Below are 26,710 nucleotides of genomic sequence, written 5' to 3'. Positions count from 1 at the left end.
TCTTCGGTCATGAGCGCCAAAGACTATGCCCAAGCCTGGAAATGCCACCATGGGCTGCCCCTGCAGCCGTGCATGTCCCTCCTCGCAGCTGTGTGTGGCAGGCAGGAGCTCTCATGGAAGGCCGCCTCTGTAGCCTGAAGCAGGGCTAAGGCTAACTGGACACAATTCCTGCTCCGTTTGTCCTCCTGAAATGAAAAGCGAAGGAAGAGGCAATCGGCTGTGAGGTGGTCTCATGGTTAAAGTTGCTGCATCTGTATTGGCAGCTGTTGGCTCTGGCAGTGCGTCGGCTGCCGCATTTGTATGCGGCACTGCTCAGGCTACTTTGGGCTTGTTTTGCCTCCACACTGGCCATACTGGCTGTGTTACCCCTATTTGCTGTACACCTCGTGCAAGACACCTGGGGTCTGGCCCTGTCAACAGCCAGCTGCTCCTGAATGCCATTCAAATCAAATGTCGCTTCGCAAATGCCCAAGGGAACGATAGCTGAGCTCTGCAGGGTGTTGCAGAGGGTCGGGGCTGCAGGGGCATCTCCTGGCGTGGCTCTATTCTCTGTCTGTAGACCCTGCACACAGGGAAAGCAGATCTGCAAGTCTACAGAACATGCCTAGAGAAACACACAACCTGGCAATACTGACTGCAGCAACTCCTGCAATTCTGATTAGTAGTGCTGGTAGTGCTGGTAGTGCCGATTTGCTGCTCAGAGGCCAGCGCAGCATGGTCTGAGGGTTTCCCCAGGGCCCTGGTGAATCCACGCTGCAGAAGTTCACGTGCTGTGTGCTGTGTTGCACTGGGCTCAAGCTGATTTGCCCAGGTGGCTCTGCATGAGCTGCTATTCCACCTTTGGCTGCAGAGCAGATAGAGCACCCAGCGTGTTAAATATTGAACGTCTGCAGGAACAGGCTTGGGATTGAGGAGAACCTGAGAGCTAGCTTTGCCTTCCCTAACACCCAGTATCATCTCTTCTGGTCTGCCCATCCTCAGAGTGAGATGAGCAGTTCTCCAGTGGGATCTTCCTCCCATGAACAAGCATCACAGAAGCCACCAAGAAGAAACATGGTGCTGGGAGCAGGTTCTGGAGTTGCATGGAGTGGGACTTACTCCCATGGAGAGGGCTTACTCCCCTGGCCTGGTGCGGGTATGTTTCCCTCCCCAGGTGCTGCCTGATGAAGTCTGACTGTTATGGAGGCCCTCCGACTTGGAGCCCCTACATCGCCACCCCTGTCTTTACTGCCAGCTGCTTGCAGAGACTGCAGTATCCACTGAGGGGAGGGAGGGCTGGACACAGTCCGTCCTTTCATAGCCGCACCTCCTGGCTTAGCCAGGGCCCAGCGCCAAAGCCGGGGCTGATGTGGGATACAGAAAACAGAAGAGGGGTTCACTTTGCTGCAGAAGCAGCTATGGGGTAAGCTGGAAAACTTGCTGGGTTTAACTGGAAATCCTCATGCACAGGAGGAAGGTAAGCTGGACTACATGAAGTAAATCTGCATCTGCCTAGAGCATGTGCAAGAGGATGACTTCTCTCAGGGACTTGTTCATGCTGGCGGTTTGATGGTGTTTCTACTGGTTTTGTGAGAGTACACGTAGAATCCCCGCTGATGCTGTTCCCACAGTGGGAGCAAGGTGAACAATCGTAAATCTCTGGTAGAGAGTCAGAGACGTTGCTTGGTAAATTGCTTGAGAACAAACAAAGCTTGTGACAGAGCCAGAGTGACCCTGGGATGGGCAGCGCAGACTCTCCTCCAGGCGGGCAGGCTCCTGCCAGCAAGGACACGGTGTGGGGGAAGAGGGGAGAATCGGGTGGAGGGGGCTCCCGTGGTGACGCCGCGCTGACACGTCATGTGCCATCACAGGAGGTGGCAGTGTGGGCAGCTCAGCAGCGGCGGAGGTGCCAGACTGGCTCTGTGCTGCCTTCAGGGGCCCCATCCTGCCCTTCCCCGCTCAGCCCAGACAGGGATCAGGGGAAGGGGTGCAGAGAGGAGCCACACAAGATGAAAGGATTGGAAACCTCGTGGGCCCAGGCGGCATGGGCTACTTCAGTTATCAAGGAGATTGTGAGCACTATCTGTAAGTGCCTTCTTGGGAAGAAGAAATTTGACAGAGGGGGCTGTTCGGTGCAGCAGACAAACTTAGAGCACGACCCAGCATGTGGAGCAGACGCCAGATAAAGCCAGACTGGAAATAAGGCGTACAGTTTTGAACTGTGAGGACAATTCACCCTGAGTGATTTACTGAGTGCTGGAAAACTTTAAAGGAAGATTGATTTTGTTGTGTGTTACATTTTTTCCCAAATGGGGTGTTTTTGTCAATTGCTATGGGAGCTACCAGGAAATCATTGACGGGCGCTGCATGGTCTGCGTTGTCTGGGTCACACCTCCTGCTCATGAGGATTCTTCCCATATTTTTAAATACCAAAATGTCTATAATGATCCCCTGGAAACAGAAGAAGGCATTTCATGTCAATGCTGAGTCAGCCAGGAACAGAAATCTGTTCTGCAGGGCAGAATCCGAGGAGCAGCCCGTTCCCCCTCTGAAGGCTACGGTCCTAACGCTCGTCAGGTTTTCAGTGCTCGCCTCCCCTTATCGGCGCCGCTCGTCTTGCAGCAGGGAGCCACACTTCAGAGAGCTCCTGGAAATTTTGTTCCTGCAAGCATTAAAAATTTCATCAGTCTAGACAGAAAGACTCATGGGAAAAGCAATGTTAGATGAAACCAAAATCTTGGTGGTAAAACAACGAGCCATGAATATACTACTGTCTTTCTGAATGAGGGTATTTACCAGCCTATCAACCTGAGCCAAAGTCATTGTTCCTTCTGACTGCCTTTCCCTCAAAGCCTCCTGGTAAAGGGAGAGACATGGACCACATCTTCAGCTAGCACAGACTGACTCTACTCCAGATCTGTGCTAATACCCTTGTTTAAACGTATGGCCTGACACACACTTAATGCTAACAAGTAAATAAAAGCCCACAGTTCAATTTACCACACAATTACACTTGCAAAATAAGAAGGAAAAATAAGCTTTTATTAAGCATTGATATGCCCATTTTTTTCAAGCACAAGTGACATGTGACAATGGATTTGCCCTCTGAGATGTCAGAGTTTAATGAAGTAGGAGCAATCCTGCAGAAAGTAGCACAGGACTTAGATTTCTCCTTATGAGGATTAATTTCATATCCCTGTTTGGGAAAACAACCATTTTCTTCAGTAAATGGAAGTTGCCCACCAGCTCGGGATTGCCTTTTACAGTCACTGCATGGATTACTTTTCCTCTGCTGGCCTGCTCCTGATGACAAAGCACATATTCGTATCTGAACGTACAATCCCATTTGTAACAAGGCCCTGAGGTCCTTGCAATGATAGCCCATTTCATGCAGAAGGTCCAGCGTGTCTTTCTTTCTCAGGCAAAACAATTCGTGCTCACATTTACATCTTTTTCTGGACCTAGTGAAGAAGATCTGCAGCATCGTGGAGTGCACTGGAGGGGAACCTGTGGTTGTAGAGTAGATCACTGTAACTCATGCTTACAGTGAAAGGCTGTCTTGCCCATTGCTTCCTGGACCAAATGTGCAAGACAGTGATCTTGCGCAGCCTCGGAGCATTGCTTAAGCATTGCTGAAACTACTTGGCTTTGGTTCATTTCCCAAAAGAGACTCATTCAGATATTTCATATTAGACTGGCTTCAGCAATAGAGTGAAGGTACTGGACACAGATTATTCTCCTCTGCTCCCAACACTTCCGATGGCAGGTACCACCAGAGGCACAGTATCCGCTCAAAGGACTCAGTGGCTGGATGCAGTCTGGTGCACTCCATGGACTTGACGGTAGTTATCTGGCTGAATTCTCAAATGTGGTTGCTGCGTTTCCCAGTCAGACTGATGTTCAGGCAGGGAGCTGAGCAGAGGGGGTAGGAAGAGAAACACATTCACTCTGGAGGTAACAAGTGGCTTTCCTGGGGCAACTCCTCTTCAGCCTTCCACGAGACTTCCCTTGGAAATCCCTGCTCAACCCTTAACTTCAGAATCTCCTACAGAAAGAGGAAAACGGTCCGGCACCTTCAAAATAAACGGATGAACTGCGGCAGGTGGTATACACCCAGGAGATGTGAAAATCTCGGACTGAAGGTGCTTGTCCATCTGCACAAAAGACAATGGCGGACTTTCCACTGGCATGACAGATTTTGGACGGGAACTGCAGACAGTCTCAGAGCCCATGAACTAGGGCTTCTGTGCTGACCATGTGGCAGGCCCTCGCAGCAGCTGCACACCCTGTCATCAGCCATTTGGTTGCAAAGGTGGGAATTTAAGAGCATAATAAATGGCCACTTCATAAAGCAGTCTTGAAACTCTTCTAGTGTTGTGTTGTGTCTGTGGCTTGAATCACTCTTTCCAAATTTGCTCCTGAACTGTCTCCTGAAGTAAGCTTTGTGCTGAAAACCAAGCCCAAGTGCCATTATATTTATTCATGCTAGTGAATTTTTAGTAAGAATGTAATCAATTAGCAATTTCTCCAGTAACTAATGGAACTAGCAAAGTCTACAACTTTTCCCCCTATATTCCTATCTGCCTCATTCACTCCAATAAACCCAGTTTCCTTCATCACATCTCCTCTGGCTTTCTGTGCAACCTCCTCTTCCTCTCCACTTCCGTGTCCCCAACATTGACCATTTCAAAGATCCTGCTTCCCCAGCATCCTTCAACAGCACTCCCAACCCATTCTCATCCCCTCTAATTAGCACCGAGCAAGAGACAGCTTGTGGTCTGGTTGGTCCTAGACCATGTCCAAGCCAGGAGGCCACACAGACCCTTGCTGAGCCCGTTCTGGAGCTCTGTGACCCGTGAGGACACTACTCTGCCTCTCTCTTCTCCACATAGATGTTTTTATGAAAAGCCTGTGAGCTCAATTCCTCTTGAGTTCCTCACCATTCTGGTGTGTTTGACTGGAGCTGATGGCCCATATAGCACAAGCTTCTGGGAGGGTGGAGAACAGGACAGGGAAGAGGAGCAAGCAATCACTGATGACACAGTTGCTAACTCATTTTTTAGGGAAATACAGCTAAAAATAGCCCATGAGCTGTTTTCTGGTATACGTGGAAAGAAGTCAGGCCTTTGGCCTCTCTCCTGATTTCACTGTAAACTGAAATTCCAGCTGAGCAGGTGGGCTCCTCCTATAACCCTGCAGATTCATGTGGACTCCTGACATACATCAAAGCACGGTGAGCAGCAGCTCCAGGATGCAGCTCTGCACAACCTTAAGAGCTCATTGGACAAACACCAAGAACTCCAGCAGAAAGGTCTGTCATGCAAGAGCTGAAAATCCTCTTGCTCTAACCTTCTGCCTACGGGAGAACAGGGTCACAGCACAATTCAGGCTGGAAGGGACCTCGGGAAGTCTCTAGTCCAACCCTCTGCTCACAGTGGGGTCAGCTATGAGACCAGACCAAGATGCTCAGGGCTTTAGCCAGCCTGGTCTTGGAAGCTCCCAGCAATGAAGACTGCATAGTGTCTTATATCATTTTGCACCAATATCGGCTTCTGTTACAGCACAGGTCCTTGAGACAGAGGCCAACAGCAGAGGGTAGAGCAGCTGATTTGCCTCCAAGCAGGTGACTGTCAAGAGCTCCTCTTCTTTATGTATTTGTGATCAAACAAACCAAATCCAGCAATTTGGAGTCCTAGGTGGATCCTTAGTCATGGCCTTCATCTTCTTTCTCCATCTACATTAGGTTTAGGCATACTAATCCTCCCATAAGGGTCTGCCATTCTTACATGGTAATTAATGTAGAATAACAAACTTGTAAACTCTGAGCAGATTTGATTTGGAACATGTTGATATATTTGGCACCAGAAACTGGGTCACTGATTATATTCTCTCTATGCATCTGGTACTTGTTGTTCACTTTCTGCTACCATGCCAGGAACACAGGTGCTAAAAATTGAACACTATTGCTCTGGATTTATGAGTCTATGTTGCATTCAGTGCACAATGTCTTAAACTTAGCTTTCACCTTTTGATAGTGATATTAAGTAAAATTATTATGTTTTAAGATTGCGTCTTTTCTATATAACCCCCCAAAAGGAAAATCTTCCAAACAGATCCATGCATAGGCAGAGAATGAAACAGAGAATTTATTCATAATGCTTGCGCATGGCTTTCAGACTGACATCTGTACATTAAGAATACGTAAAAATACCAATTTCATGCTCTGACAACTTATTCTGCATTGATGGGGGATAACGCCATGGGAATGCCAAATGTCAAAGCATTACATAATGCAAAACATTCACACACTGTCTCCTGGGCCATCACTGGTGGTTCCTTAAGGGAAATTTTCCAGAAAAAGGAGAAAAACAGAGACTGGGAGCTGCCAAAAGAAAATGGAAATCATGAAGTCAGAGTTAAAAACTATTGGCAATACAGCGTCAAGTCTTTGAGCACAGAGTCTTTTCTGGGTCTGAGTTGTCCTTTCACTTCTGTCAAAAGAGGAAATTAGCACGTGTTCATTTCAGAAGCTGTAGATAAGCCCAAAATGGTTTTCCACAGAGGACCTGCACATTCTTCCCTCCAACATGTTCTTTTAAATAAGCTACTTTTGGAAATTGTGGATGTCCAGAAAGGCAACCTCTTCCCTTACACCCAGGACCCTCAGAGCAAGGGGCAGCAGAAATGCTGTTCTCTAGCAGGGGGCTGTCCCAGGGGCAAAGGGAGCGCATGGACAGCTATCTCCTCACTTGCTTGGTCCACGTTGCTTCCACCAAGACAGCAGAGCAAGTGGGATAGCTGGACAAGGCAGCGGGACCAAGACTCGTGGTGCAGTCCTCCGCATGGTGGCACAGAGCTGCTACAGCTGCTCAGCCTCCTCTGCCTATCCTAGGGCACTGCCCAGCGTGGCCAGCACAGCTCACCCCACACCGTGCCGGGGAACTGACCCCGCAGAGGAGAGGGAAAACAGCAGCCTTGCTTATTCGCAGTTCCTGTCTGAGCTCTGCTGTTTGGAGGCTGGCAGGGGCTCTGCGGTGCTGGTGTACCAAGCAGACTGGGGTCCCGTGCATATCCCTCAGAGGGCTTCAGCTCTTCATCAGACGAGGGATGTTGAGGTGTTTTGCCCTGAAAATGCTGAGGATTCTTACTTGCTGGAATTTGGAGAGAGGCAGAACACTGTTGCAATTATTTTGCTCATTTAGTGAGAAAATTAGGATGACTGAGGAAAGGAAATACTTTCTCTGACAAGGGTCAATATGTTGTGAAAGCCATTCTGTCCTCCAGAAACCAACCCCACCCAACTGCACTGCAGGACAGTCATTGTCAGCACTTGGATTTGGAGTCTGGGCATTTATCTGCTCTGCCAGAGAAGGTAGGTAGGCACAAAGAACATGGTTTGGTCATGTCAGTGCACAGCATCCGTTGGTGCCTAACCTGTGTCCCCATCACCCTCCACAGACAAGCCTCGCTGCTACCCCTACACAGCTCTGCCTTCCCCCTCTTTTCTCCGACTCCCTCTGCTTCCCAGCTGCTTCCCATTCCTGCTGCTCTTTTGCCCAGGTTACCAGCTGCTGGTGCTCCTGGTCCTCAGCCCCATTTCACCCTGGCTTCTGCCCACCCTTGTGGCTTCTTCCCAACTTCACCGAGTCCCTCCCCTCCCTCGGCCCGTGCCCCCCACTCCACACATGCTCTTCTGGTCCTCCACTGACTAGCACAGCTGGAACTGTAATTAACAAGCTATGAAGCACTGTAGAGCTAGCTCTAAGGAGCTAAATAATTACACTCCCTCCCCTCTCCCACTGCTCGGTTTGAAGCAGCAAAGTGGAGCATTGGGAAGAGGAGAAGCAGATCAGGGTGGGAATTTAATTAACTTCTGAAGTGCTCCTGTCCCTGCTGCACTCAGCTGAGGATGATGATGGGCTGCAGCTCAGGAGGTTGCACAGGTCCAAATGCAGTGTGGTGATAAATGTTCCTGTAGCCTGTGCCCAGATCCAGCAGCACTGGGAGCCATACATAGCTTCCGTGCTGTTATGAAGGTCTCCTAAATGGGACCCTGCTGGGGCAGGCCACTGAGTACTCTGAGGCCTGTCAGGGTTCAGCACCTATGATTTTCATGCCGTTTCAGCGCAAAGTCTTTTGATAGTGCCATTCCTGTGACCTGGGCAGTGCAGCTTTCTGATCCTGAAATGGGCGGAAAGGTGGGAAAATGGCAACTGCAATGGCAGACGTCTGCCACCTTTTCCCTGTCCTGGCTTAGCTGTTCTTCTCTCTCATTTCCCTCCTCTTTCCTGCCTCTCCCTGTCTCCATGCCCAGAGTTTCCAGAACCATTTCAGCCCTCCTGCAGCTGCAACTCATCAGGTTCTGTGCAAGGCCAGTGTAGATGGCGCCGCCTGCTCCTGCCTGGTACACTGCGGCAGGTCCACCTTTGAACTTCAAGGAGAAGGAGTGGTTCATCACCTCAAAGTTTATGTATTTTACTGGATCAGGACAGGCAAAAATGGAGTTCACAGGCCCAGACACCCAGCACCAAAAATACCATCAGTTACAGCTGCTGGACGAAAACAGCGTCATTGTCAGGAAGCAGCCAACACTGGGTCAGAGACAACTTCCCTTAGCACAGGTGACCAGAAGCAAGTACAACCCACCTCATTCAACGAGTCAAGGTAAAAATAGCATTTGACAAGATTGCAAAATTAAGCTCTTAAAAACAACGAGATGATTGCCTGTGCACATTTAATCAACCTCCTTGCACGCCTGTATTCTTCAGTCACATTCTTACCGTTTTCCAGACTGGAAGAAACATCACGCAAAGTTTTCAACGTGGCCAAGACTCCTGTGACTTTCTTCAGTGATGCTCTTGGACAGGGCAGTTCCTTCCAGCTATAAATTCTCAAAGGAACGTCAGGGGAAGCAGCAGCTCTTGAAGGCCACTTCATCTCAGGGCTGACATCTAGCAAAGTTACAAGCAACAGAAAACAGCATCCTGACATGAACACCTTATTGATGAGGAACACTGTTGGGACTAATTCTGGATTCCTTCATGCTGTTTCCTGCAGCACTCAGAAACATGCTTTGAAAAGGAGCAAAGGAAAATCAGCACTTCTCTTGCCCAGGGTCCTTTCTGACAGCTTTCCACAAGAGCAGCTGAGACCTCCAGGCTTTCCCGGTGCTCCAAGGAGAGCAGAGGCTGAAGACGTCTCTGATGAGCAAGCAGCCAGGCTTGCACAAAGACTACAAACAATGATGCACATTCTTGGGTGCCACCTACTGGCATTTGGACTGTAATTTGCCAGTTTATATATATGGAAAAATTCCCTCTTTCTTCCCTTTTCTTTTTTAAGCACATAAAGATTGAGGTGGAAGAACAACGGTCTCCATCGGACTCCTGCAATCTGGAAGACTCAAGGGGACCTGGAGTGTCCCCAAGCAGCTGGAGGTGCTGCAAAGTCTCCCTCTCTGCAACTCACACAGATTTCCCCACAGACTCTGGCATGCCTGTTTCTTCTTGCTGGGTTTGTGCAGCCATTTGTCCACTCCCCAGAGGGCAGGCAAGTGAGGAGGGGAAGGACACTGCAGGGATGCAGGGCAGCACTGTAGGGCATGGGAGAATGGGCGCTCCTTTCCCTGCATGGCCAGTGACTTCTTGGGGGGGTCTGGCAAATCACAGCGGGAAGATGGTACTGCGGCAGCTAAAGCACCATCACGCCCCTCCTGCACGGGAATCTGCTGGTTGGAGTTCAGTGTGGAGGATGCCCATGCTGTGTTGCAGGCACATCCTACACAGCCCGGACTGTTCTGCACCGCCCTTGCAAAAGATGCCTTGACCAGTCTATGTGCCTACAGCTGATGGTGTCAGGTGGGAAGGAGACAGGATTGTTTTCAGTCCCACCGCTCCCTGCAGCCTTGGAGCCCAGTTCTGGGCTGCAGGAAGATGCGTCCTTCCACCTTGAACAGCTTTGAAAGTTGCAAGCTGTGGAGGAAGAGGGGACTTTCTCCAGGCAGGGAGTGCAGCTCCGCAAGCCGAGCAGAATGCGACCATGGATGTTTTACAGCAGCAGCAACGGGATGGAAAGGGGGTGCCATCCCCTTGTTTCTTGGCCACATATGAGCATCAGAACCTGAATCTCTGTGCTGAGGTCCTCTCCTGTCATGAATGAGTTTTTGGCACACCAAAGATGGGTTGTTCAGGGGAGGAGGTGAACAGTTTGGACTGGGTTCAGGTGGAATTTATCATTCCTCCTGAGAAACAGCGCTTAGAAGCAAAAGCAGCAGCAGGACTCAATTTGCCTGAGAGAGACAGGGTGCAAGGGTGAAAACGCTGGTGCCTGAGGATCACACATGAATCCCATTGCACTCAATGCAGGCAATGCTCTCTGCTTCTCTGCAGCAGCAAAGTACCCTGTAGCACATCTAAAATGGCACTGTGACACTTCCCCACCTAGGATGGATGCACTTGGACAATATGACGTAAAAGCTCTGATGAGGGCTGCTTCTTCAAGGAGAGACAAACAAGATGAAGGCAAACATGTGGCCTTGCTTTTCCTATGCCATATGACATTCAGAAATTCAGTGCTACACCTAAACCACTATGCTTCAGTGCTTTCCTAAAGCCATGACTGCTTTCAAGTCAAGCTCACTAAAAGCCATTCTAGCTCCTGATGACCTCATCTGCACACTGGCTGGACTAGAGAACCTGTGCTGGAAGACCTAGAGAAGACGCTAACTCCCACCGGGTGAGGCTAATAGCGAATGCTGCTGGCATGCATTTGGTGGAAAAGTTTGTGCTGGTTTGTTTGTACCCATCAACACCGATGCAAACCAGAGCAATATAAACCATATGAAGACCTACCTTCAAGCATCCATCACAAGGTATGCCCATATATATACATATGGCCAGACTGGGCTCATGAACTGACAGCACGGAGGAGAAATGGTCTTGGTGGGCTGAAAAGGCTGCTGCCAGCTCCCTCTGTTCCCAGAGCAGCGATGGCCCCAGGGCGCTGCAGGAGAGCGCAGGCCTGTCGGGACAGACAACCATGCACATGATGCATCAGAGGCAGTTGCTGACTTTCCGCAATGACGCCACCAGAAAGACACTTCCTTTCAAGGTCAAATTTGGCAAGAATGGGTTCTTTCAAGCATAAAACACCACTGCAGTCAGTGCTAAACCCAAATCCTCTAATCCTTCTGCTGCTTATTCTAGAAATACAGAATTTTGTTTCCTAGAAATACTCTGGGGAAAGGTACCTGACCTGAGGTCTTTCTCCAAACATGTATTTTACACATTTCAGTAACTGCCCCGGTGGGAGCTGACAGGGCAGTGCCTGATGGCCAGTGCCCACCCCACAGCCCCAGCCAAGAGTAGGGGAGCCAAGGGGCACCAGGGCACTCCCAGCTCTGGCCTTTGGGCGCTTCCATGGGGATGGGGATGGGCCAATGCCAGGCCGGGATGCCAGCCTGCAGGTAGGAGTCAGGATCAGGCCTGGTGAGGGGAACTGGGATCAGACGCAGCCTTGGGTCAATACAGTCCATTGGTGTCCTCAGGGCCCTGACAGTTGCATAACATTTTGCAAGTCCAGCTTATCCTTTAAGCATATTAACAGCAAATGTTTTACAACAATTAATTATCTGATACATTTGAGATATTTTGAGAGGCAGTAAAAACATTTTTGTTTTGAAAGGTATCATGATTAGATCAGAGAAAAGTACCTGTTGCAAGTATCAGGTGTCATGGCTGCTTCTGACTCTTGCCAAGGTCTGCTTGCTCTCTGATAGAAGATAAAACCTTCATACTTCTGGGTTGTTTTTTGTTCACTTTCATTCTTTCTTGACCCAAAGCCTGGAGGATCAGAGAATCAGATCATTTTGCCCTTCAAGAGGCCCTTTTGCAGCCAACACGTACATGCCTGTGCTAACGTTCCCAGAGGCAAAATGCAGGTTGTAATTACATGCCAGTAATGTTGAAAATAGAGTACTAGCAGTGCATTAAGGAAATCCCCGAAGTCTGAAAGGCCTACAAAAAATGAAATGAAAAATGAAAGCTCTGGGCTCAGCAGAGGCACCAGCGCGCACGTGTCTTCTGCACAAGCGAGCCACCCTGCGGGATCAGCGCCGCTGCTGGCCTCAAGGGAGCTGTGCAGGCGCCTGTCCCGGGGCAGGACAGAGGAGCTGCTCCACGGCTGCAGGGTGACCGGGCACACAACTGTTCCCACAGCAGCAGATCCAGCTGAAGTCTCCCACGGCTCCCTGCATCCCCTCTCTTGTTCCTGCTTACCCCTCCCACTTCTCAGATGCCCTGCACAACTGCCCTGCGACATGCTGTACCTCATCAGGCCTGTTACGCTCAGGAAAGCAGAACCACACTATGCAGACTCTAATATGAGATTGTTTGGCAATATTAAATGAGACATCTAACTATTTTCCTGGGAGAGGGGCTCTCTATGTTATGTGCATGTATGGAGGCCTTAGAGCTGGCCAGAGGAGCCAGACCCTAGATCACAGGAGCCATGTGTGGTGGTGCAGCACCTGGAGAGGCGTGGCGTGTCCCTGCTCTGTAGGTGTGCGCCAGCGAGGGCAATCGCTACCAAATGTAAAGCTGTGCTGGCCAGCAAGCAGGATGGGAAGCTTGGGAGCCCAGTGTCAGAGAGGCGGAAACTGGAGAGGCCGGGGCATCCGAGACCTCATAGTGAGAGACAGCCGGCCTGGACCTGCTTGGTGCACGGCAAGGTCTGACAGCATGAGCCAGGCCAGGGCCAGTGGCCTGCTGCTAGCGATGGTGATGTTACTGCTGCTGCGCCACTGAGCAAAACCCAATCCCCTCCAGCATTGCATCAAGTGAAGAAGAGAAGTTCTTGCTAAAACCACTGAGATTTCCATGGAAGTAATTCAACCAAGAGCTGTAAGATGAGAATTACTCATCATCATGACAGAATATTTGAAAACTAAATTTCCACAGAGGCTTGCTTTCAAGAGAAAAAGGAAAAAAAGAGAGTTATTTGAAAGTCCACAATGTGTTAAAGAATTAGTTGTTAAGTGAAAACTGCTTGCTCTTCCCATCCGTTGTGAGCATTTGAACTAGAAATCAAAACACAATAAAAAGAAAGCATGTTAAACTTTCCAGCATGCTCCAGGTGGGTACCAGGGTGTCACTGAGAATTGCTATCAATCGTTTGGGTTTTGTTTCTGAAACGTGCTTTTACATGGAGGGAACTTTTACCTCAGATGTTGACTTTAGCTCCCTTAAAAGCTTTTATTTACATTCATTTTTATTCATCTTTAGTAAGCTGCATAGGAAAATCTTGGAACTGCTGCCATCAGAGCAGCAGGTAAAGCCGTCTGATGCAGAAATTCAGCTTACAGAATGTTTAGTTTTATGAAACAATGATATCCAAAACCATTTATAGATGAAAAATATGAAGTGGGGTTTAACTGAACGTTAAGACTTTCTGGCAAATCCTCATACAATTGCATATTCTTGAAAATGTGCAATGCTTGTTGTGTCCCTCCAGGGTGGAAGAAGTTCATTCTAAAATACAAAGACAGCAAAATAAAGAAACATGACCACTTCGTCTCCTTGCCATATCACAGTAATGAGAAAAACTCCTGTATTAGCAAGTCAGGGAAGACGCAGCTCTTTTGCACCGGGAGGTACTGGTTCATTACGATCCCAGTAAGAAATGCACTAAGACTCCGTAAAGTATCACCAAAAAATGCTAATTATTAGAGTTAACATCATAAAGAAAGCATAGCATAGATAAACTTGTGTCCCTTCGGATGCTGGGACCCGCAAGCTGTGCAGCACCAAACGGGCTTCCAACCAGCGCACAGCACGCCCGGCAGGTCCCGTCCATGGAAGGGGTATCCCACTTTGGTTATTTGAGCTGTTACAGGATTTTCTTACAGGAAAACAGTCCTATTCATCATTTGTACTATCAGACAGAAAGGAGTTTTGCATGAGAACTCTTTGCTGCACTCTTGAATAAAGGCAAGGCCAGGCAGGTGGTGTAATTGCCAGGACCACGTGGGTGCTGCCTGCAGGCTCCTCTGCTGCCATCACCAGCCAGGGAAGCTCACCCTGCAGCCAAGGGATGTGCCCAGCATCACACAGCGTGAGGGCCAGGCAGCATGGTGCAGTGCAGGCCGGCTCAGGTTAACTGCCACGGGGATTCAGCAGCTCTGCCAAAGTCATCGCTAACATAGAGCACTCCTTCTCCTCCTTCTCTTCCTCCGAACTGCCTTGCAACACAACAGGCCTCCTCTGCCTTCTCCAAAGCAGCCACTGTTTGGGATTGAAAAATCTGCTTAAACTTATTTGGCAGGTAGTTCAGATAAGAGGCTCAAATTTTCCAGGGACTCCATCAAACCCCATAACTTGGTTGTTCACAGTTTCAATCCTGTCCTCAGCAATCCTCAGCAGATTCTTTTGACGGTTCACCATTATGTCCAAGTCCACCCCTCTGAGGGCAATCAGCCTTGAAGTTGCTTAGGCTCTTTGGACCCAAATGACCACTTCTTCCTCAGCCAGCTCTCTGCTTTCCTGCAGGTAGCCCTGCCTAAGTGCAATTCCTTTCCTTGCTTGGTCTGCAAAGATACCGCATCTTCTTCATCAACTCTTCCTGGAACATCTGCCATGACACAGGCACACAAAGGTGTGCAAGAACTTAGTTCCTGCTCACCATGGAGCTGTAGTCCGCACAGCCCCACTCAGGGAGTAGAAATGAAAGTGGCGAAGGCAGAAGACCCTGGCACCAACATGGTCGTGAGGAAGCCAGTTTGACTGGGGGTTTGTTTCCTAGCGGGAAGCTGCAAGAAGTGAGGCATGCTGCGTACTCCCGCGCTGCTTTTCTCAGCTGTGATATTCCTCCTTTATCCCTGCTCTTCTTTGTCCATCGCTGCAGCTTCCTGCAGGCCTGGAAGAGACCTAAAGACAGAAGGGATGCAGCAGAAATCCCTCTGAACGCCTTGGGTAGAGTAACGCACCCAATTCACGGTGATTTCTCCTCAGTGTCGCTCTGCCAGCAGCCGCAACAGACACCCACGCGCCAGAGCTCCCTTCCCTCCCGCCCCCCGAGCCCGGCCCGAGGCTGCAGTCTGCGGCGGTGTGGCCCAGCAGGCCCGGGCCAGCGTTGCTCCGGCCGTCGCGCCATCACCCCGGTCTCCGTGAGGAGCCCAGGAGGGGTCGGGACCCCCCGCGAGGCGCTGACCGCGGGCAGGCCGCCAGGCCGCTCGGGCAGGGCGGCCGAGGCAGCGGGCAGCGGCCGAGTCTGCCGCTTGCTGCTCCGGCGGCCGCGGCACGGCAGACCTGCGCCAGCTCACCCCGAGCGCGCACCGCAGGCGGAGGCCGGTGGTCCGCCCGCCCCCCGGGACGCGCGGGCAGCCCCCGCCCCGCCCCCGGGCCCCGCCCCCCGGCCCGGCCCCGCCTCGGGCCCCGCCCCGCCCCGCCCGCTGCCGGGGGGCGGGGCCCAGGCGGCTGCGGGGGCGGGGCGAGCTGCGGGGGGGCGGGGCGGGGCGCCACGCTCTCGCGTGACAGCCGCGGTGCCGGAGGGGCGGTGCCGGAAGCACGAGGCCGGTGGGGCGGGGCGCGGCCGCCGCCACTTCCTGCTCGGCGTGTCCCGATGCGGCCGGCAGTGAGTACGCGTGCGGCGCCGGCACCGCCCGACCCCCGCCCCGCGCCGGCCCCGCCGCCCGTCCCGCCTTGCGCAGCCCTGCCTGTCCTCCCCGCAGCCCCCGGCCGCTGCACCCCGGCCCGGCCCGGTCCGGCCCGGCCCGGCCCTTGGCGGGCCCGCGCTCTCCCACCGGCAAGGCCGCCTGCCGGCTCCTCACCCCGGCGGGCACCGGTCCCTGCCGGCCCGGCCCGGCCCCAGGCCCTTCCGCCGCGGGGCGGCCGGGCGCGCTGTTGCCCGAGCGCCTGCACCCCGGCCGGCGCCCGCCAGGCCTCTCTGCCTCCCCATGAAGGCCGCTCTGCTTCAGCCCCTCGCCGCGGAGCCGCGCCTGGCCCCGCTGCCGCTGCCCTGCCCACGGCGGTCTGGGCCTGGGTGCCCGTCCCGGTGCTGGTGCGTCCTGCCCCGGCGTCCCGGCCTGTCTCCGCTGGTTCAGGCCCTCCCGCTCGGGCCGGTGTGACGGTGGCCAGCGGCCGTCCGCGAGCATGGCGTGTCTGTGCCTGTCCGCCTGCCCCGCCGTTCCCATGGGGCGGCTGGGCTCTGCCCGCCGTGCTAGTGCGGGCTCTCGGAGTGCCGAGCAGCTCGAGTTCAAAGCCTCCTTGCCATTAAACAGATGTGCGAGTCACTGCCTCAGTGTCCGTGTCCGTCTAGGGCTGCAGTGTGTCCCAGCCCTTAAACGAACTCAGAAACGGGCACACCTCCAGCCATGAGCAGCCTCAGGCTCGACCCGCTGCTCCACAAGGGCTCCGGGGAGAGCGCTGGCCTGGAGAGGAGGGGGCCTGGTGCCAGCAAGGTCTCACTGAGACGTCGTGTAGAGTGGTGCCCTGTATAGCACGAGCATCAGCGGTGTGCGTGTGAATTGACTCCCCTTTGCTACGCCAGATACTCAGAATTTGTATTTCTTTCACACCGGCACTGTTCTGTGTTCAGGTCACCAGACCAAATTCAGTCTTGATCTAAGGAAAAGCAAATCTATTAATTTGAGGATGTTTGCACAGTTACTGTTAAACACGGTTCTGAAAGTTGCTAGAGGGAAAAATCTTCCAAAAGGCTTGAAGTAAACTTCGAATGTTTTGTTGTTTTCCAGGGTTTGGGTGTGGAAGATATACTCCTGTTATCTCCTGAAGGTATAGCTTATCACTAGAAAAACATTTACCTCTTCTCCAAAGCTTTTCTTTCCTTTACACTTATTTGCACTGTATTTAAAGAAAGTACAGAAAAGAAACATTCTCTCAAACACACAACAAATCAACATAAATACGAGTTTTACATTTCAGCATTGAGCAGCGCAGGTTATCTTTAGAAGAAACTAGTGACAAAGTTTAGCCAAAAATAACTAATAGCAAATGTCACCATTAGATCAGCTTTATGGTGCTGTCTGCCTTTTTCTTGGCTACTTGAAACTGAGGCGATAGGTATAGTACGTACTTGTCACGGTTTGCTTCGTGAAAACCGAGAGGGTGGCTGCCCTGGAATCTACTTCATGACATCTTCACATGTGTCACTGTGAGGACATTTCTACCCTAGATTGAGTACATTGGTGTGGGGAGCTGCTCTAATTGTCTAACGGCTGCACATCTCACCTTGGGTGGCAAACAAGAGGTGAGGCATAGCTATTGCCTGAGTCTCAGGATGGTGAACAGTAGAACTAGATATCTTCAGACTGCGTAGTGATGCTAATGTTTCTCATTTCTCAGTGGCCTACCACACATGCTGAGCAAGACGAAGAGCTCTTCGTCATTCCAGTCGTGCATGGACCTGAGAGGACGAGGAGGAGCTGTTGTTTGACCTGAGCTTCTGGGGAGGACCGATCAAAGTAAGTGTAGTGCAGCCTGCCTTTTCTTACTCTTGTCTTCATTATGAAGTGTCCGTGAGTCAGCTCCTTGGGCGCTCTTTGAGACTTGTGATCCAGCAGTCTTGTTTAGCTGCATGATTTCAGCAATGGTCATGTACTTACTTTGTGTAACTTTTTCCAGTGGTTGCCGGAATGGGAAGGAAAGAGTGCTTGAATTAAGTTCGCTTTTCAAGTATCAGTAAAATTGCAGCATGCTTCAAGGGGATTCTTTCATTTCCTACATTACTGAAGGTCTCTTTTCTCATGTCCCATAACCACAAATTAATATTGTAAATGTGCTTGATTGGAGCCCGCTCTGCTTTTATTCTCACTGTGTGCATCGGAACAGGCTAAGACCTGTTGGAAAGGATGACCTCAGATAAAGTTGAAAGAAATGTTTAAGTATGGGTGCTTCAATTGGTCTGTCAGGTGCTTTTCTGTCTTGTTTTTTTACTACCTACAATTGTTCAGGTGACCAGTGTTTTACTTTTTCCTCCTATCTATGGCGTACAAACCTAAACACTGGTATAAAATAGGTTTATTGTGTCTATTACCACCAAGTTCTGACCGCATTCTTGCATACTTTATTGGTCATAATAGATATTATATTTACCTAAGAACCCAGATGAGAGAGGCAGAGTCTAGCAGAAACAGGTAGATCCATGTTATCCGCAGGTTATTGCTGCGTGCATTGTGCTGCTAAGCAGAGTTCTGTATTGGCGGGTGTAAAAGTTTCCAGTCATCGTGTGGATGGACGAGCTTTTAAAACAGATTCTATAATGTCCACTTGTTAAGTTTTAGGACTGTATTTGTAGGTTAGAAACCAACTTGAATGTATTAGGAGATAGCGGAACTGAGCACATGCGTAGATGAGTAGGGTTCTGATGGTCTTTGGATGTGATCTCAGCTGGCGATGATCGAAGTGACTTCTTCAGCTGTGCAGGTGAGTTTGAGTGATGTATGCCGATCTACTGGATGCCTAAACATAAAAGGGTACAGCGTATGGATTGTCAATAAGCATTGTATTTTCCTGCTTGTGCACTCATGTTTTATGTGATTTTGCTTTGTTTATTTTTGTGGGAAAAGTGTTTTCCTCTTATTTTGACTTCTGGTATAACAGGAATACAAATGAGGTCAAATCTATCATGATCAGGGAAGGACTCTTACAGAGTGTGCGCAGAAAGCTGTCATAATAAGAGGCTTTGGGTTCTTTAAATACCATAATTGCACAAATTACTTATGTACAAAGCTCCCAAATCTAAATTTTTGTACTTGTGTATCAGTATGTGAATTTAAACAATCCATGCAACTTCCTTCCAAAACTAAAAAACTGAACTCCATCTGACAGTTTTCATATCTAAAAAAGCTTGTTCGCTTCCCTAGGAGGAACTGTAACACAGAAATAAAGATAGACTTTTCAGAGAAAGTATTCCCTATCCTCTCCTCCACGCATGATGTGGTCATGTAAATGAAATAAGGTATCCCATGAATTAGGCAAAGCAACTTCAGAATGTCTCTGGATTTCCTTTTTCTCTAGGGAGTAGGTTGTGAACTCTAGGGACACTCGCCGTTCGGTTGGGATCACAGGATAGTTGAGGTTGGAAGGAACTCTGGCAATTGTCTCATCCAACCCCTTGACTCAAAGCAGAGTGACCCAGAGCAGTTTGCTCAGGGCCACGTACGTCTGGGCTTTGAACATCTTCAAGAATGGAGGCTCCACAGCCTTTCTGAGCCACAGAGCAAAAGAGGGTTTTTTCTTATGTTTAAGTGGAATTTTCTGCCTTTTACTTTTTGTGTCTGCTGCCGCTCGTCATGTTGCTGGACACCACTTGGAAGAGCGTGGCTCTCTTATTTACTCGCCCCCTGCATCATGTATTTATGTACATTGATAAGATCCCCCTGAGCCTCCTCTTCTTGAGGATGAACAGTCCCAGCTGTCTCAGCCTCACCTCATATGACACATGCTCCAGTCCCTTAATCATTTTAGTGGCCCTTCGCCACACTTGCTCCAGTATATCCATCTTTTCTAGTACTGGAGAGCCCCGAGCTGTACACAGCACTCCACATGTGATCCCATGAGCACTGACTAGAGCAGAAGGATAACCTCCCTCACCCTGCTGGCAATGTTCTTAAGGAGCCCAGGATGGTTTTTTGTCCCAAAAGCGTATTGGCTTATGATCAGCTTGTCCCATCCCCAGGTCCTTTTTGCAAACCTGCTTTCCAGGCAGTGGGGCCCCAGCCTGTCTCCTTCTCAGGTGCAGGACTTGGAATTTACCTTTGTTGACCTTCATGAGGTACCTCCAAATGGCAGCACCATCCAGTGTATCAACCTCTCCTCCCAATTTTGCATCATCTGCAAACTTGCTGAGGGTGCACTTTGTCCCGTCAGCCAGCTCTCGTAGCGTATTTGTTTAAAAAGCAGTATCGCTGAGCACATGAGAAAGGAAATTGGGGCTTTAGTCCTAGATCCACCAAAAAGGCCATTAATGATTGTAGATAATTATTGCTTAAGTGGTAGCAGCACAGAGGTGTCATAGCTAACCTTGAGCTGAGCAGACACTGTTTGCAGGTATATCTTCCTCAGCTCTAAGAGCATTGTAGTTGCATTTTCATGGCATTGTAACTCAGTTCCTAAGTCCTGATGGGACAATGTGACATGCTAGTTTGTAAGAAGGGTGCAGATTTGTATACTACCTTCACTATTCTTTTCTTTTATGCTACCTTCAGACCTGAGCTTGTGCAGAGCATGTCTGAGTGCTTCTGTATCATAGCCCTAGCGCTTCGCATAATAGGGTTGAATTCTGAAGTGCCAGTTCAGGTATAGATAGGCTCCAAGTTACTTCTGTCAAATATTGCTGAATGTTTGTCCTGCTCTTTCAGGTATGTATATAAGATGTTACTTAGTAAAACAAGTTGCAGAGTACCCAGAATTAATACTAGTTGGCAGAATGATCAAAACTCAGATTCAGACACTCATTTGGCTCCCAGTCCATGCAGGTACCCTGGTTTTGAACCCAGGATGGAGAGGAGCTGTGGAAGCTGAGAGCACATTAAGTGCAACTTTCAGAAGCCACAGTAGTTAAAGTAGTAGTTAAGATTAAAGCAGATGCACTCATAAGTAGCTTTTGCTATTACGGATTTGAGCATTGATTGTTGTAGCTGTTAAGTCTGCTCAATTTTATCTTCTGTATGCAGAGCTCTATGACTAACATTAGCAATTCTAGAAATACCAAAGATATAATTTGAAAGATGGTTTTGGGCATACATTCATGACCATTCTGATATAACCTTTTGTTTTTTTGTAGGTGCAGACAATTCGCTTTCCAGAATGTTTGTTGGATATGAAGACGCTGAGGATACTGAAGTGTATGAAGATGAACTTTATCATGAGGAGTCATCCAGTGAGCAGAGTGTTGATAGCGAAGTGGAATTTCATCTCTACAGCCAGATCCACTATTCCCAAAATCTTGGAGAAATCAGCACACTGGAAATGGATGAAGAAGCCGATGTTGCAGGAGTCACAGGTCATAGTTCAGTTCTAACTGAGAAACGGTATGAAGACAAGAAAATCACTGAATTCATTGATCGTGGTGCTCAGCTTTCAGATAACCCTGAGATCATCGTCTTGTCTGATACACCAGATGAAGACAGTGTTTACAAAAGCAAAGTAAAGAAGTCAACAAGCTATTTAGCTCAAGGTAAAATACATATCCATCCAGGATCTTTCACACCAAATCATGCCGAAGCTGCTGGATGTGATACCCTGTATCCTGCTGGATCAGGCACAGACATTTCAAGGCAAAGGAAAAGCCATAGTGGGAAGCTTAACCCAGTTAGTTCTGCTGGAGCTTGCTCCATCCAAGACGTGTTGGTAATAGATGATAGCTCGGAGGAGGAGAGCTTGGTATCTGAAAGTGATAATGTTGAGAGTTGGATGCTTTTGGGAGCTGGTGCAGATGACAGAGATGAAGGTATAATGTTGAACCTTGAAGGCTGTGCAACTCCTGTCAGCGAAGGTTAGTGCTTTTTTTAATCACTTGTTTATTCTTCTGTATGTGGGAGGATTTGTCTGCAAAGACATTGATGTCAATGTTTGAAAAGAAAGATAAACAGAAAGCAAATTGGAGTATGTAATGATGGTTGCAAAACTATGATGAAGGAAATATTTATACCATCTCAATACCATTATTTCAGTAGTGTCGTATATAGGAAGACAGCATTTTTGCTGTTAGAAATTTGGAAGTGATATCAGAGTGATTCATGTTGTGAACTTTCCAACTTTCCTGTATATTTTGTATTCCTAAGAGCATATAAGAAGTTGCGGGGGGTCAGGGGGAGGGGGAGTGAAATAAAGAGGGAGTACAATGGTTTCTTATTGTAAACAAAGTAAGTAGAAAAAAAGCAGTTTGAGGACCAAAGACATAAAGAAAATCAGAGGTAGGAACTGCATAACAATAAAAAGTTTGCTGAAAAGTGCTGCAGGGTAGGAAAGTAATGAGTGCTCATAACTCAGGGAGTAGTGTCATTCCTCTTTTTGTGATGGGATTTCTGCCCCCCTGCCCCTGTCTGTCTTGCCTCATTGCCCCTCAGCAGTGCAGACACCAGTGCTTGTTAGGGCTTTGCTGTACGCAAGAGAAGTTACGACTCGGGAAAGGGATGAACTGTAACAGGAGAGGGCAAGAAATGGAGGGGAGACCTTCTGAGCTGGTTCCTCTTCCAGAAACAGATTCTGTAACCACTCCTTCAGGAGTCTGGCAGTTTGGGCTGTTGATCCAAAATTTACAGTAACTTCTTGTATGGATTCTTCACTGAATAATTCAGAGAGATTCCCAATAGCTAAAACTAACATAACATTTTCGTATTTTGCAAAATACTCTTCCACCTGACTGTGCAGAAGGTTAGTAAACGTGATGGCTAGCGTAGTAGATTTTAGATACATGTTTGTAATAGTCATACTAGGTAATACATACCTTGTCACCAGCAACTAAAAACTCTCTTAGATGATCAGCTATGCTTTTTTCTTGCCCACCGGTTTCCCGAAGCACAAAGATCATTTCCAGAAACAGCGTCCCCTGCCAGTCTGAGAGAAAACACTACCTGAGGAAAGGCTGCTTCGGTGGCAAGGCTAGCTAGATTAGCAGCAGCACTGGGGACCTTTGCGAGACTTTTTTTTTTTTCCATTTAAAAAAAAAAGTATACCATAATTTTAGTTGGTGCACATGTAAATGAGGCCATTTTGGGTGCAGAGAAATGAAATGTTCTGCAGCGCTGATCTGCAGGCTGATGCTAGTACAGTTTTTCCTCAGGATGGCTGTGTAAATAGTGCTGCTGTTCACATGTGCTACTAAACTCTTTGAGAGGGGAAAGCTGAGAAATTGTCTTTGCCTTCTTTTCTGGTAAAACACCTGTTTCCTGCCCATAAATGTGCAATAACTTTTTGCTTAGAGTTGTTCTTGTGTATGTTTTTGCATAGCTATCCATAGTCTGTGGCTAAACAGATGATAGCATGCACTCAATCTCAGGTGGTGGATTAAAGACGCCAGTGTGCTTGCCCAAGCCTCACAGATTTAAGAAATGCTTTCCCTATTCCCAGCAGAATGCCAGAAGATGTCAGAGCATTCAGTTGCCATGCCAGAAACCCAGACAGCCACATTATATTTGGAATTTATGTAATTTTTTCTCCCTATAAATCTTTTAAAGTGCAGTTTCTAAGAATTAGCTTAAAGTTGCTAAATTTCATTAATACCTTTCCTGTTGTATTTTCATATCCTGTCCTTTTCTTTGAAATTAGAGCTAATTGTCTTTTTCTTAAATTACCTTGCCTGTTGGGGACTAAATGTTTGGTGCCATGTGGTGACTGCTGTAACAGCAATGCAGTTTGTGCATAGCACAGTTAATACATTTTCTGGGTAGCGTCTATTTTTCTCATAACTGCTGGGCAGGCAAATGACCTGGAGTTAGGTTTCTTTTGTTCAGTTTACTCTGCGTATCTCCTTGGATTTATGTACCAAACTTGCTGATGGTAGCGCTAAAGATTACCCAAAAAAACAGAAGATAGAAAAATGTTTTAACAGTGCTTGAGACTTCAAGCATATTTCAAAATTACATATACACATTTTGAGAAACATTCTGTAATTAATTTATTGGAGTGATTATGCTTACTAGATGTCACATGAAAGTGAAAATTCATGTCTTCATTCTTTGTGCTCTTCTAATGAAGGTGTGCCAGTGCTAACCGAGAGAAGCTTTTAAGAATCAATATGGGATGTTAAAATGTCAGGAGACAGTTTTGCTAACTTATGGTATGTTTTTGTAACAAATGTAGTAATGTTTCTTATTCATGTATATATTTATAGATATTGACAATAAGCAAGCCACATTCAAAGTAGGTAACAGGAGCAGAATTTTCCTGTGTTGTATAAACTTGTCATACTGTTCAGAACTAAAATGGTTTCATTTAATGTAGGCGATGTAAACATTTTTTGAGATGCTCAAATGGGAATTCAAAGACAGTCACACAAGAGGCTCATAAATATAACTGTTCTTCTCCTACTCTGATTTTTATTCTCAAAGCTACATCAGAGACTCCTCAAAACCCTTTCTTGCACCTTGCCTCCCATCAGTAGTCGTTTTGCCAACAACAGCAGCGTGCGTGGAGCTGTGGGACGTATGGAGCATGCATCAGGCACACGCAGCCGTGCGGGAGCAGGTGCTAGTTGTACATGCACATCTCTCTTCATTTTAGCTGTTGCCTTTCTACGTATGTATGACTTTGCAGAAAGCCTTAACCTTTGCGCATTTCTTCCAACTGTGAACAAGATAATAATGCTGTATGCAACGGGCAGAGCAGAGGCCCATGTCCTGGTGCTGGCCCCGACGCAGGCACACACCGGAGGTGGAGAGGGTACCGTGGGACTGGGCTCCGCTCAAACCCCCGGTTCTCAACTGTGTCCCGAATTCCAGTGAATGTTATTCGGGTACCTCTGGCATGCAAAAGTTTGGTTCAGCTGCTTTATTTCTAATATGTATGGTGGTGGGGATGCAAAGACGAGGGCTAAAAAAAAATTTGTGTTGTATGTGTGTATGTGTGTATGTAATGAAAAGCCGAAACAGCATCAAAATAGTTGTAGGGAACAAAAGCCATAAATCTTCTTAATGTAAAGTAACCATAATTTGTATATTGAGTTTATGCAGCAGTGTATCTCCAGTTCTATAGATTATAATGGACTCCTTTGCTGAAACATAAATGTAAAAATTTTAAATCTGAATGAAGAAGTGCATTTGAAAAATATGTGTTTTGGCAAATTATCCTCTCAAAGATATTCTCTGCTAATTCATTTAAATTATTTTGAGACATGCACAGTTCTGTTTTCAGGGTTTCTAAAGAACGAGATCAAGTATTTAGGTGACTACACAGTATGTAAATTACTATTTCAGGGCTTGCAGTATCAGTAGCGATGGACAGAGAGTGTAGTGACTGGTGAAGCCTTGCCTTTTCCCTTCTCCCCTGAAACTGCGTGTGACTGTGTAAATGGGATAGACCTCCCATGACAGTGTCATGGTGTGTCTAATGTCCAGTTTGCTTCACATTAAAAAGGGAACTGAAACGTGAACAATTCTCTGACTATGAGAGTAGCCGGTTGTGTCAGTCATCTGATGAGTCTGTTTTCATGTCTAAGTCCCTGAAATAGAGATGCTGAGGTTCCACTGGAGTCAGAAATAGCTCCTCAAGGAAAGGAATTAGGCATATCTCCTTATTCTGTTAACTCCTCTACATCTTACTTGCCTGCCCTTCTCTTGACTAACAGCCTTATTATTTTTAATATTGTCTAGAAACAAATAACGCTTTCTTGATGCCTCCAGTGCAAAGAGCATTCTCCCCATGCGGCCTTCTAGCTTCAGTCACCACTGTCTGCTGTGACAGAAAGAGATGTCCCTTTGCCTTGGGAAAGGAGCTCTGGTTCCTGATGGTAAATCAAGATTCACCTGTACCCTTCTGTCTTCAGCTGACATCTAGAAAGTTATGGCTGGTCCGCAAACACTGCTGTTCAGTACAGAGCTGAAAACGTTTCCTCCCTTTCTGCCCTCTTTCCAAATGGCTTTAGATACGTTTCACTTTTTATTTTTGCTTGTCTAATACCACATTAAGCAAAACCGTGTTTGTCCACATGTTTCTGTAAACCCCAACTTTTCATCATGCGTCTGCTGGTTTCTCAGCCAATACAGCTGGTTGGCAACCTTTCATTATTTGGGATATGAAGATGGGCACTGTCTTTCTTGTTTCACACAGAGGGATATCAGGGAAAGCACTTACTGTGTCTATAGTGACTCTGGCCCTCCTTACTCTGACTTTGTTTTTCTGCGGTGAGATTGTGCATAGCTTGGAAGCGAAGCAGGCACTTGAATTACAGACAGTAGGCTGAGCTGAAAGACAGCGACCACGTACCTGTGTGTGTAGCTTGCCCCACCTGGTCATCTGTGGGTTTCCTTGCATGGCATTTGGAAAAGTGTGTGCTGCTGCTTCTTGTTACTTTGCAAAAAGGGTCCTACCTGCTTCACGTGGCATTTAAAAAATCAATAATTTAGCAAATCTAGGTCTTTGGTATGATTTACCTGATTTTTTAAATGTTGAGAGTCCAGAAGAAAGTGTGCAAAGAGAATCGTTACAAACTGTACTCTGTACTAAATGTACTGAATTCATTTTTAGTGTCAGAGAGTTTTCAGGTCTTTGAAGGAGGGTTCTCCCCTCCCACCCCTTTCCTCCACTTTGCAGTGAGAATATATATGATAAGAACTTTCATCTCCTGTAGTTGGAAGTCTTTCATCTATTCCTTCATTAAAAGCTTACTTTTAACATATTTCCTCTCCCATGTATAGCTGCAATTCTAATCTCTGCATTTTTTTTTTCCTCACGGCTTTTGGAAAGACAGCTTTCAAAGGTGCAGCATTGATGTCCACCCACTAAGGGGTACAAAAAACAATTTATCTTCTCCCTGTTTCATCCTTTGCCCACCCAGTACCTTCCTCGGAGACAACAGGCTAATGATCGCACTCTGGGCTTGGCAGGTTCATGGAGTGCAGTGCGTGTGGTTGTTTTTGAATCCAAAGTTTTTATGAAACAGCACGTACATAGTTTGCTGGGTTCCCAGAGAGGTGGTTTTCTTCTCTGCTCTGATTTTTTTCTTATTAACACAGTAGCGAGGCTTTTACAAGAGCATTGCTAGAGATACTACTACT

The 26,710-nt window shown here is 47.9% G+C and overlaps 1 protein-coding gene and 1 long non-coding RNA gene across 8 annotated transcripts in view; one reads left to right on the top strand and one right to left on the bottom strand.

Moving 5' to 3' along the window:
* Positions 1 to 6,110: 6,110 nt before the first annotated feature.
* LOC142075327 (uncharacterized) lies at positions 6,111 to 12,003 on the bottom strand. Its single transcript, XR_012670855.1, has 2 exons — positions 11,690 to 12,003; positions 6,111 to 8,930 (listed from the first exon to the last, which is right to left on the bottom strand). It is a non-coding gene; the product is annotated as an uncharacterized LOC142075327 (long non-coding RNA).
* Positions 12,004 to 15,530: 3,527 nt separating this feature from the next.
* Positions 15,531 to 26,710, top strand: part of ZCCHC7 (zinc finger CCHC-type containing 7) — a 119,168-nt gene continuing 107,988 nt past the window's right edge. For 2 of the 7 annotated variants that reach the window (XM_075137960.1, XM_075137953.1), the window contains exons 1-4: positions 15,534 to 15,606; positions 16,727 to 16,766; positions 17,337 to 17,455; positions 20,779 to 21,489. In XM_075137960.1, the coding sequence (XP_074994061.1) occupies positions 20,802 to 21,489 (688 nt within the window). In that variant the 5' untranslated portion in view covers positions 15,534 to 15,606; positions 16,727 to 16,766; positions 17,337 to 17,455; positions 20,779 to 20,801. The other 5 variants (XM_075137957.1, XM_075137959.1, XM_075137955.1 and 2 more) reach the window with 5 other exon arrangements.

Source organism: Calonectris borealis, chromosome Z (assembly GCF_964195595.1).
Source record: "Calonectris borealis chromosome Z, bCalBor7.hap1.2, whole genome shotgun sequence".
Lineage (NCBI taxonomy): Eukaryota > Metazoa > Chordata > Aves > Procellariiformes > Procellariidae > Calonectris > Calonectris borealis.
This window is presented reverse-complemented; position numbering and strand designations above follow the sequence as displayed.